This window comes from Ambystoma mexicanum, chromosome 2p (genome assembly GCF_040938575.1).
Source record: "Ambystoma mexicanum isolate Mex_15411 chromosome 2p, UKY_AmexF1_1, whole genome shotgun sequence".
Lineage (NCBI taxonomy): Eukaryota > Metazoa > Chordata > Amphibia > Caudata > Ambystomatidae > Ambystoma > Ambystoma mexicanum.
In genome coordinates, this window is record NC_090923.1 from 442,417,222 (window position 1) to 442,429,908 (window position 12,687).

The 12,687-nt window shown below is 44.3% G+C and overlaps 1 protein-coding gene across 3 annotated transcripts in view; it reads right to left on the reverse strand.

Moving 5' to 3' along the window:
• The window catches only part of TAFA4 (TAFA chemokine like family member 4), a 1,365,502-nt gene that overhangs the window by 213,752 nt on the left and 1,139,063 nt on the right, over positions 1 to 12,687 (reverse strand). For all 3 annotated transcript variants that reach the window (XM_069643795.1, XM_069643793.1, XM_069643796.1), the window contains one exon: positions 11,093 to 11,248. In XM_069643795.1, coding sequence (XP_069499896.1) covers positions 11,093 to 11,248 — 156 coding nt within the window. The remainder of the gene's footprint in view (positions 1 to 11,092; positions 11,249 to 12,687) is intronic.

Below are 12,687 nucleotides of genomic sequence, written 5' to 3' on the forward strand. Positions count from 1 at the left end.
ACGCACACGCTCCCCCAGGCCCGATCGCGTGTGGAACTTCTCGCGCACCTCTGGAATACACGCGCCCAGGCCAATCGTGTGTGGAACTTCTCGCGCACCCCTGAAATACACGCACCCAGCCCGTTCGCGTGTGAAACTTCTCGCGCACCTCTGAAATACACGCACACGCTCCCCCCGGCCCGATCGCGAGAAGTGGAACTTCTCGCGCACCACTGAAATACACGCACCCAGCCCGTTCGCGTGTGAAACTTCTCGCGCACCTCTGAAATACATGCACACGCTCCCCCAGGCCAGATCGCGTGTGAGACTTCTCGCGCACGCGTGTTCCCGAAACCCGTAATACACGTTCGCCGCTTTGCGTTTGCTGTTTGCCAGCCCGGTAAATTGGTACAGGGTTGGCGCAGCCCTTTGCAATGGTTTTGCGATCTTGATGGCTTTTCCTTGCGCGAGGGCGTTCTTGGGGGCGTAACTGGCGCTGCTGCAGGGTCGCTGCGCCACTCTGCGCCACGTCTGCTTTTGGAGGCGAGGATCCATCAATACGCTGTGCGCGGAAATTGGTTTTATCGCACGCGGCTGGCGCAGACATTCGCACGGGCACGCTGTGCGCCAGCCGCGTGCAACACTTTTGTGAGGAATTCCATGAATCGGCCTGATAGTGACATAACATAATTACAGATTACCAATAATATGGGTAAATGCAGAAGGGAATAGCAAAAAAATAAATATAAAACAAGGAGCCTTAACCTTAAAAATAAAACATGACGTTTCTGTCATGCTGATTTGTCGAAATAAAATATCAGCAGTTCATGCTGTTTCTGTCCTGAATGAAACATACTTCACGGACTGCCAACGAGTGATGATTCCATCCATTTTGAAAGGCATTCCATTTGTGAGTGCAGGATGTAATTTTCAATGCACAGACACGTCGACCTACCCTCTCCTAGGTTTTGTGTGGATTCACAAAAGGCCTCTCAATAGGCCGCTCTGTGGGGCACGTGGTCCGATGGGCCTCGGCGAATCGCCTGCCTCCTTTTCTGTTGCAAATGAATGGAATGCTCAACATCATCTCTTTCTGCAGAAACAGAATTGACAGAGACCCCTTAGATCGTTGCCCCAGATTTAGGATATAGTTTAACGAGATAAATGTGAGCGAAAGGAAGTGAATGACAATGCACAGAGAGCTGCATTCCCGGAAGCTGCATTTCAAAAAATCTCTTCCAAAGAAGTAGCGCAGAAACTACTGATAGAATACATTTTGAGTGAACGCCTGAAAAAAATATGATCACAAAGGCGGCAAACAGAAACTGCTTCTTTCTCTGTATGCGCTATTCTAGTCAGTACTGACGTGACTTTTAAAAAATACCTCTCCGTGTCAATGTATATTCACCTTTCTTTCCTTTGAACACAGGTTTTTCCAAAGGAAATTCGATTTCTATTTGACTGCAAACAAGTAGAGATTTGGCTGGTACAAATGCTAAAAGCTCCACCCACTGGTTACTCGTGTGCATTACATAATGCACGGTCATAGGCAGTACATAAACACACAAGACCACCGTACCTTTGAAATCTAGTTCAGTTATGAAAAGGTGATTGAAAGATAAAGGCAAAACCCCTTGCTTTGTTACAAAAATTGTTTTTACAAGTTCCATTCCTTGAAATATGCCTCAAAGTAAAATGAAACATTGAACACAAAAGAGAAATAATGTAATATTGTCACAGTCATACCAAATTGTTAGTTTAATTATGTCTACCATACTAAGAGAGTAGAGCATCTTTTTGGTTTGTCTAAATAAAACAGATCTAGGACCATGTACCCGCTCAAACACATGCTGGGGGCAGTCTTTCAATATCTCAAATCTTAAAGTCTAAATATCTTCTCCTAGAAATCTTTATGGAATGATAACAGTAATTTGTTTTCTCAAAAGCCCAATGTCCTGTGTTTTTACCACCTCATGCTTCACAATGTTACTGCCACTCGGCTTTTATTAAGCATACCCTTGACTGCTGTTGATATTTTCGAGGGGCAAGAGGGCATGCTATAAGTGGCTGGATGAGGTGGCGAGGTTCCCTGCATCTAAGGTTATGTTACAAACCAGCCATGGGCATGTTTTCACTGCTAAATATACACATTAGACAATGTTATGTTATGTTCATGTTACCGGAATTTGTTAAGCACACGTACGCCAAAAGGCATCATGGCGCTAAAGGCAGAGAGCGGACCAATAGACAGAAGAGAAGTTATGAAAACAGAAGCTTTTTCAATTTACACCGAAAATTGAGATGATCAACAGTACTCTGCAGAGCTAGCGGAAGTTTATTCCAGGCAATTGCAGCCACAACAGTAAAGGCACGGCCTCCCTTTCCCTAGCCAGCCTAAACCGAGGAACAGCTATAAGAAGAGCTGATTGCGAACGTAGGGGCCGGGTTGGAGAGTAATGCACAAATTTATCTTGTAGATACTCAGCTCTGATACAGCAGAAGGACAGATGGACCATGCACATAGATTTAAATGCCACACAGGCCTCCATAGGGAGCTAATGCAGTTGCCTCAACAGAGGGGTCATGTGAGTGCCAAAGGAGGGGCGGAGAATATATCTTGCTGCTGCATTCTGGAGAAGTTGCAGCTGCTTAGTTAGATAGAAGGGTTGCCCTAGATACAGCGAATTGCAGTAATCCATGCCACTCAATACTAGGGCAGCCACTTCAAGCGCTTGGCAGGCTGTGGGAATAAAAGGGAAGAACCTTCCGTAAGACCAAGAGTTTAAAATGCCCAGTTTTCCACACTGCCGCCACCGGCTCTCACATGGCCAAGGACGCAGATAGTTTAACCCCCAAATTTCTGACCAACAACACAGGCGTAGGAAGGAGGATAAGTGAGGGAGGCCAAAAATTGGCTGTCCAGAACAGCTGAGGGGAGGAAGTACCAACAACCAGCACCTCTGTTTTCCTGGCGTTGAGCTTCAACCAATTAGATGGCAACCAACTACCCAATTCTTCCAGACGTTTCCTCAGTCGAGCAGCCGTCTCAGACTGAGTCAGGTCTAGCCTGACAATGATCTGGGTGTCATCCGCGTATGAATAATAGCAGAAGCCATGAGATTGAAGGAGAAGAAGAAAAAGTCTGATATACACATTGAATTGAATTGGAGAGCGCGCCGATCCCTGAGGGACCCCGCATACAAGAGAAACAGGAGGGGAGCGAAAAGGAGGAAGAGAGACTGACTGAAAATGGTCTGCAAGGAAAGCCGTGAACCAATCAAGGAACCGGCCAGACAAGCCAGCAGAAGAGAAACGGGAGATCAGGGTGAGGTGATCAACGGTGTTGAAAGCTGCCGACAGATCTAACAGCAAGACGGCTCCGACACCACCCTGGTTCACCAGACGTACCAGATCGTCAAGCACCGAATTCAAGATGGATTCAGTGCCCCGCCCTGTTCAAAGGCCAGATTGGAGTGTGTGAAAGTACTGGGAAGACTCTAGGAAATTAGACAGCAGAGGGGAAACCAAGGCTTCCATTACTTTCATCATGCATGGCAGAAGAGAAATAGGACGATAATTGGCCAATACTTCAGGATCCAGGGAGGCCTTTTTCAGTAAAGGAATGACCAAGGCATGTTTAAGGGAGGGCAGGATGACACCTGTAGCAAAGGAGAGGTTAACTGCAGAGGAGATATGAGCAATCATATCGCCAGATAGATCCTTTAAAAGAGGCATAGGTATGTCATCCGCTGGAGAGGCAGATTAAAGGGGCTGAATGGCAAGGTGAATGTCAGCATCAGAAAAATAGGGGAAGATGGACCATGTCCCTAGAGCAGGGATAGGTTCAATGGGAGCCTTCCAAGAAGGAGATTCGTCAGCCTCAGCTTTAATATTATCTCTAATAGTAGATATCTTTTCCACCAAAAAGGAAGAAAGAGAATCACATAGGCCCTGAGAAGGTGGCACTGAGGGACGACATGTCTCTGGAATAGAGTGTGAGTGGACCAGGTCAAATAAGGCCTTGGGTTTGTTCAAGGCTGCTTCTACTGTATGGCTAAAATAAACTGTCTTAGCATTGGTAATTTCTTTATGGTAGGAGGAGAGGACATTACGAAAGGCAGTTTTGGCTTCCTCAGAATAAGAGGAACGCCATTTCCTCTCAGCCTGTCTACAGCGTAATTTGCTAGATCTGAGTTCCTTAGTGAAACAGGGTTCGGGGGGCAACTTTTTTGTTTGCATATGTTTTCGGTAGCTAAGAAGTTAGCTGTGGCTAAAAAAGAGGCTTCTAGAGTGGCCAGGGAAAATATTTCCACCTGGCCACAATGTACTTGCAAGGAAGAAACCACTTCATGGTTGGCTACCCCACGCCAGCTGCGTTTGCAGATGGCGGGCTTAGGCCGGGGAGGGGTAGGTGTCCTAAGAGAAATTAACAAGGGGACAGAACAAGGATCAGACCAGGCCACCGGGGTATGAGAGGCCGTATCAATAACTGTCTCTGGACCAAAGATAAGATCTAAAATGGTACCTTAATAGTGGGTAGGTTCAGTTACCCTCTGAGGGAGCTTAAGGTCAGACATGGAGGCCATAATATTAGCGACTTGTCCAATGGTGGCAGAGTTAATAGGAAGATTAAAATCACCAATGACCAACAAATTAGGGTGTGAAATCTGTAGCTCCATCACCAATGCGGGAAATAGAGTGCAAAAGGCGCTATCTATTCCAAGAAGCCGATATACCAACAAAATGGTGAAAGTGTCATTAGGTGATGCTAGAATGTGAATCAAAATGCATTCCATTTTGAGGGAATGCTCCATGACCATACTGGATACTTTGTACTTAGTTTCGTATATCAGGGCGACTCCCCCATCGGGGTGGGTGGCTACACAATCCAGATGGACCAGGGCATCATTAGCCGGGAGTGCCTGGACAATAGCAGGGCCAGGCGTATCTCGTAGCCAGGTTTCTGTAAGAAAAAGGAACTCAAGTTTATCAGTGTATAAGAGAGCATAGGAGTCCATAGAATGGGCAACTAGCGAAGGAGTGTTAAGAAGGCAGCATTCTAGTGCCATTTGTTGTTTTATTTTAGAGATAACAGCGGGTTGAATGAAACCACTAGGCCATTTAGTGTCGGACGGTGCCAGTGATATCAGTGCGATGCGATCTGACTTGCTGACTAGCCTAGTAGTGCTGCAAGCCTGCGGTATCATCTGGCAATCTTGCGCATGGACTGGCAAAGATGGGCTTGCCTTAAGTGCGCCTTCGGCGTGATGACAGCGTGCCCGCTGCGCCCGCCAGCTGCGCGGGCGATCATAACAGGACATAAATGCCTGGATCGTCCTGAGAGTGAGGCTAGAAACGCCCACTCAACAAAAGTAGAAAGCGGATTGTTCCGCCAGAGCACTTCCAAGAAGTGTTGACTAAGTATCAAGCGAAAGGAAATGCGGTCAGCACACAATGGAAACGAGCATATTAGGTAGCATCAAAGTAGGTAAAAACAAACAGTTTTAAAACATTAAAATCTGCATCAGAGCTGGGCAGGAGACTTTATAATGGCAATCCGTGGGGGAGAGCCTCAACTCTGCAGACAATGCTGATGATTCCAGCACATTGCACAGACAGAGTCCAATGCACATGCATGAGTACTCCACACATATATCCCTAAAAGACACGCAAGCACAATGAAAACACAAGATCAGGCAACTTCAGAAACCAGATAGAGCGATCCAACAATCTCCATCTGCATATTTGATCAATGTGTGGGTCTACATAGAGCGGATGCTCTCCTCGAGGAAGAGGGACGCATACCTGGAAATCTGGCAGTTCCACCTTATATGCAGTATGTGATTGGGATGTATGTGCTTGAGAGCGTAGAGACATTTTATAACTATCAAATCATGTTTATAGTTTTTATTCACGTACAACGTGGAACACATTTAATACACCTGCATTACTCACGAGCATGGTGAACTTTGCAATGAGCTGGTGAATACAGCAAAGACAGTATGTGTTTGGTTCACATGGTAGTGCATTTTCGCATGCTCTCAAAGTCATGACTTTCGATGTAACAAGTAAAAGCAAGCGAGCAATAAGCATATTAAAATACCTCAATGGACAAACGTGTAAACATGGCGTTTTTTGTGTTCAGTGACAGGGAAGTACAATTGTACATAAACTGGCAGGGAAGTACCATTATATATAAAGAAATGCTAGATGCCAGTAGCAGGGGGCTCATTTGGGAGACATATTGGATGTAAAAACATCAAATTGGTCCTGTTTGCAAAAGTGTGATGTGAGAAATTGCCACCTGACAAAAGTGCAGTAGCCATGACATTTGTATTTGCATTAATTAATACAATGATGCAGGTAATGTCATTCCAGAGAGGGTGATGTGTTAACCAGAACCCCTTTCAGCAAACACCATTCCAAAAGTATAATTTACACTTCTACCCTACTGAATCAGTATTCTGATATGCAAAGCCTGATCTCCAGTGGCACAGAGCAGGCTCAGAGGTCACCAGTGCCCTCTTGACAGCTGCACTGACAGCCAAGTCACTTCAGCGCAGGAGTTGCATTTGAGACCTCTGTTTCCAAACCACATTACTATGAGAACTTTGAATGTAAGCCATACCTGAGTTTAAGTTATGGTGGCTATTATATCTGACAATTATTAAAGCCACATCAAATTGGTTTCATAATAATGGCAGCCGTGTGGGCCCAGCCCAGCCATGAACTGTCTATGTGTATTGTCCCTAAACTGGCTGCTTTACTGCACCCAACAGATAGCACCTCCGACCAGCAAGACAGGCCTTGAACAGGAGCTTTGCTGGGAAACAGGAATCAAAGGGTGCACAGTATACAAAAGGAAAAGCCTCACACCAGGGTACTACATACCAAAGGGCCTTTGATGCTAGGGACAAGGGAAAGGGCTGGGTAAGGTGGGGTAAGTGTAGACAGAGGCTGCTCAGCATAGTTGGAGGAGAGTTCCACCATTTTAGTTCTCTGTGTCTTTCTAGCAAAAAGCACATTGGGAATTATAAAAACAGCCAGCGACCAATTGTACCAACAACAGGGATTGGGCACCTTGAAGCATGCTTTCTTTTGTCCAATCAACAGTGGTTTCTTCCATTCCTTCTTTGATTCACCTTTGGATTTAAGGAAGAGTTAAGGAGGAATTCATTTGAACCTGTTTTGTTAGAGTTGACCTTTCCAAAAACCTAAGCCATTGAGATGTACAAGGAGGATTCAAAAGCAGATCGGTCCTTTCCGAGCTCCTTTCAATACCACAAAGCCAACGGGAACTGCCAGTGCTGCCGTCGGCACTCGCTCGACTTCGAACAACCACACTGCAAAATCGAATAGGCTCAGTACTAGTACTCCTGCAGAGTCTCGTCACCTGCCTAGCTCAAGCATCAGTGCATCATACCCTCGACTCCAAATCACAGGCATCATACATGGCATTGAACCATCAGTACTTCATAGCACAGCTCAACTAGAACTGCTGAATCATTACAATACGCATCAAACTGAACCAGAGGTACTTATCGTCTTGAAACACACTGGATTGTCAACTGCTCCAGGTTATCCCTTCGAAATCCACTGCACAACACTGCTTTGAAATAACAAGGAGCACCCACTTGATCTGACCACACGCTGACCCGCCAAGAGGGCCAAACTAACTCGACACCTTGACAACAATTTGACATGCAGCCACAGCCATGCAAAGTCGGGCTTGATGGCGTCTACCTCGGAACCTTATATTAATGTACTCTGTACCTTTCCGTTGGCCCATCATTTGGGGCCCTTGAAACTCTAGCTAAGTCCCTTTTACAACTTTTTCCACTGAAAGACATATCATCGTAAATCTGTAATAGTTGTTTATTGCTTTTTCACCCTGTTTCAAATTTCTATATATTTCTATCAATTTCTTTCTATTCCATATCCTGAGTTTTCTCTTATATGGGGGAGTTTTGTTACAGGGTTTTATAGTTATTTGTACAGTGGTGTGTTCAATTAAAGTATATATATTGTGATAGAACCTTGAACGTACATTCCTTTTATTTTGGACTGTTTTAGCTTGGCTGTTTGGGTTGCTACTGGATCACATTCACTCCCCTCTTCAGAGTATAGCCTTCCCTTGGCCCACGGTGCCACAAAAAGCAAAGGAGATATATGCCTTGGATGTGCTTGTTTTACCTTTATGATTGGGAACAATGTTGATTTGTAGAGGCATGGGGGCTGAATTGGCAGTTTAGCCACTACACAGCCTTACAATTCTGCGGAGCAGACGTCATTTCATTGAAAATATCACTTAACCTCAGGCAGCATAAATCATTGCACTGGCCATGACAGCCTTACTGGTTGGACAACTGTGCTGTCTTTAGCAGGACTGTCTAATTTGGATATAATGTCCCCCAACCTATATGTATCCTATGCTACAGATTGCTCTCATTGAGAATAGGACCATCTGACAACTTCTGCCACTCTGGTACTGTGTGTCCTGGGCCTTTTCCCCATCTTCAGGTCTGTGGCGTTCTCCCTCTCAGGGCACAGCAATGATTCAGTATGCTTAAAGCGATGCTGGCTGACCTTTCTGAGACTGGCATGGTGTGCTCTGAAAATCTTTAGCTCCAGAATCTGCCTGTAAAAACTGAAGAGGGACAGGCTCGGGTTGGGCAGTCAGGCTTTCGGCCTGGGACCGAACGAGCCTCCCACCAAAGTGAGCTGGTTTTATAGTCCAATGTTTGGGTCGTTTTTGTATTTTCAATAATGGTGGCTGAGGGATGGGAGTGGCAGAGGGTCATAAATACCAATGAGTGAAAAGGCGGAAGCGGGGCACATGGTAGCATCAAGAAAAAACATCAGATAATTTGGAGAATTGTGTTTCTATGTACAACTCATGTTTTCTCATCTCTCTCTCTCTCTCTCTCTCTCTCTCTCTCTCTCTCTATTTCTCTCTCTCTCTCTACACAAACACACACACACACACACACATAGGGGGTCATTACGAGTTTGGAGGTAGCCATGGCGCTAATAGCACCATGGCTGCCTCCAAACCCGGGTCCGTGTCCGGTCTGGTTGAATGGGGACTTACCGGGACATTCCAATCTGTGCGGACCCGGTAAGTCCCCATTCAACCAACCATTCCCCATTCCTATTTGATCCCCCATAGGGCTCAATGGGAATGGGGAAGGCGCTAATTACGTACCGCAAATAGCGGGCCCGTTATTAGCGCCGTGGTCCCTCAGCGGGACCCGCAAAGGACGTGTTGTCAGACCACGCGTCCTTTGCGGGTCCCGCTAAGGGAACTCGAAATTGGGCGGTAAGGGTTTACCAGCACCGGGTTCCTTACCGGTGACCGTTAACCCTTACCGCCCAACTCAGAATGGAAAGGGTGAGTTTCTTTTCCTCTCCACTTTTTCACATAGGCGGCACATCACCTTAACACTCAAGCTTTCGTACCGTGTTAAAACATGACATGCAACAACCACAGATGTGTGTATTGCTGCTTTTTCGCCATCCTCCCCAAGAGAGTACAGGAAAAAGTGCACATTTGCTGAAAAGTGCATAAGTGGGCCATTTTTTTTGGTGGGGGCGCATTTATTTTGTCGCCTGATTCCATTTCTTGTCCCAGTCTGACCCTCAACAGGGATGTTATCACTCTATAATATGATTGTGGCCATTTTTTGCCATGCCAAATGTTTTAAGTGGAGAAATGTGTTCTCTTGATACGACTACTGACTATCCATGTACATATTTATAATATTGTAGCTGAAGCACACAGTAAGATTTACCAACACATAATTCGACATATTGAAAGATCTATTGTTTTTAATTTAATTATCTATTTTTTAAACTGTCTTATCGTGTGCTACAAACATTGCCTAACATGGTCTTTACGTGCGTATTACGGTTTTTGGGCAAAGCATTTCCACAAATGTGGTATGCTGCATCGGTGTAAAATACCTGCTATCACTACAGTTAACATCATGCTATGTGGAAGGAATATTTGAAGAAAATTACATTTTTAAAGTTGCTAAAGTAGCTATCATAGTCGTCTCTCAAAATGTAGTTGAATTAGGCGATGTACTACATTTGAATAATAAAATGCTTGGTTAGTATTATGGAGTACTATAGAGAACTTGCAAAAATACATTGGACTAATGCGGTCTGTCTGCTGGTATCAGTTAATTCTCCCAAAAGGTCCCTGGGTGGGGTAATGCCAATTATGACATGTGGAACTGATTGCAGGTCAGTCTTTCTGTGGGATCCTTGTACTTCAAATGTTCAACAATGTCAAATTAAAGCACACATGAAAAATGTCCGTAGCCGTGCTCAACACAAAGGTTATAAAGTCTGCAAAAACATGCAAAAACGTATGTGGATTTAAAGAAGTAAATGCAAAGTACCCGGTTTGCCTTACTGGACCTTTCTTGGTGGAATACATGTTTGTTCCAGATTACTTTTAATAATGTAAACATTGAGTTAAATATGTATGTATGTGTCGAGACAGAGAAGCAGGGAGAGAGAAATGATATATATACCGTCATTTAAACTGGAAAACCAATCAGAATACAAATAATGTATTTTGTGGATTAACTCGAAAATATCAATGACTGCATTATCAGTTTTTAATTCAGGATTAATAACCTGTAAGCGTGTTTAATATGTTTGTTCTGCCTTCCAATATAAATGGAAATGAGCACAACATGTAATTTCAAGACCTTTGTATTGACAAATAAGATAAGAGATCTGTCTTTTCTGAACGTAGGAATGTCAGACAATAGGAATATTCATGCCGCTGCATATTTGTCACTGGATAAACTCTCGAGAGTTTAGAAGAAATTATCATTCCAAGCCATTTCCATCGCTGGCAAGCGACCGACAAGCACATATATTAACCAGATTAATAGGACGACGATGTGTGCGCTTTAATCAGTCTCCTCGAGAATCTGAGATGATGCTTGCAGAGATAAACTGACAAAGGAATGATAAAGCCTAAATACCAGAGTGTTAACACATCCTGGAGGAGTTGTATGTCACGCAGGAGGTGGGAGAGGTGCACGCACTCAGGGCACCACCAGATTACCTTTAAAATGAATTGCACTTTGCTCACCTTCAACACACGAGGGGCGAGCCCTTGTCGTTCCAGCAACCTGCCCGGGGAAGCAGGAGCACTTGACGGTCTGTGAGCGCTCCTCAATGCGGTTCTTATTGCAACACCGGTGAACGGCCACCACTTCGCAGGTGCCTTGCTTCACTTGATAGTGACCTGAAATCATAAAACACATGCCAATATATTATCTGTCGAGACCCTCTCAAAGCATCTAATCAATCGGTCTTCATCTAAAAAGCAACCACATACACTAGTGCATTTCTTTTGTTTCTATTGTGATATTTGTTGTTAATCCATTTGTTTGAGGTTTTGGTGACAGAGGAATTAGCCTATGTGTATCAGTGTAATCAATTGTTGATTATATTTTGCCCCTTGAGCATTTTGCCTTAAAGAAATTCTTATGTTTCTCCTAGACAACAAAATCCAGCCGCCATCTTGTCCAGAGGCAAATATACCAGGTGATGTTTATTTGTATGTATTTATTCATTACATTTGTAGAGCACATGAAAACCCAAAGGCATCAGGGCTGTGTGATGTTATGTACAAGTGAGTTATGTGCATGGGGTTCCAAGTCAGTTTAGTTCAGTTAAACAGAAATGTTTTGAGTTTTTTTCTGAAGGTAGTCAGAGAGTTCTCCTTTCTGAGGTGGGACGGGAAGTTCCCACCTCAGAAAGGAGACTTGGGCAGAGAAGCTGGAGCCTCCGGCTCTGGTTCCTCTGAATTTATGTGTGTGGAGGAGGTTGGCGTAGGCAGTTCTGGTGGGTCTGGAGGAAGTCGGTTTGGTGATACACTTGGAGAGGGGTTGGGGCAGTGTTATTGATGCAGCAGTGGGCCAATGTAAGAATTCTGAAGGACACACAGTCTTTCCCTGGAGCACAGTGGGCGTCATCTTTCCTGGCTTGAAAGATGTGGTCTGATTTGTTTAGGCCCAGGGCAGCACCAAGGGTGTTATTTTGAACAGGTTACATGCTTGGAAGGTGAGAGAGTGGAGTCCAGGTGGATGCCGAGGGTTAAACTTGCAAGTTGCCAACAGTGTGGATCAGAACATAAAATGTATGTGTTTGTTAAATCAAAGAAGACAACATCAAGGATCAGCAACTGTGAACACAAAGGATACACAATTATTTGAAGGTTGCTGGAATACCAGTATAATTAGTGAAAAAAGAGTTTGTTTTAACACTGAAAGGAGATCTAACCTTTTGAAATCCATGCAAGAATTCCGCTATAGGAGATGACATACTTGCGGGTTTTGTTGAAAAATCAACCTCAAAACGAAATAATGTCTATAGGACAATAGGAATAACCCCTGAAGAAGCACACACATTAGGCAATATTGAAGCCCACCAGTATGAAACCTATGCATTTCAGTACTGTGTATTATTTTAGATTAGCAACGGGCAAGGTTTTCCATGGATCAATTGGATCCAATGGACTTTAGCTTCTCTGTACAATAACACACATTTGAAGTACAATTTCATAACTTAAGAAAAAATGGAAATTCCAATATTAGTACATTGAAAATGTGTATTTACAGTACTGGATTTTTACGCATGTGCACTAACGCATTGAAACTTCCCACACTAATATAGAACATT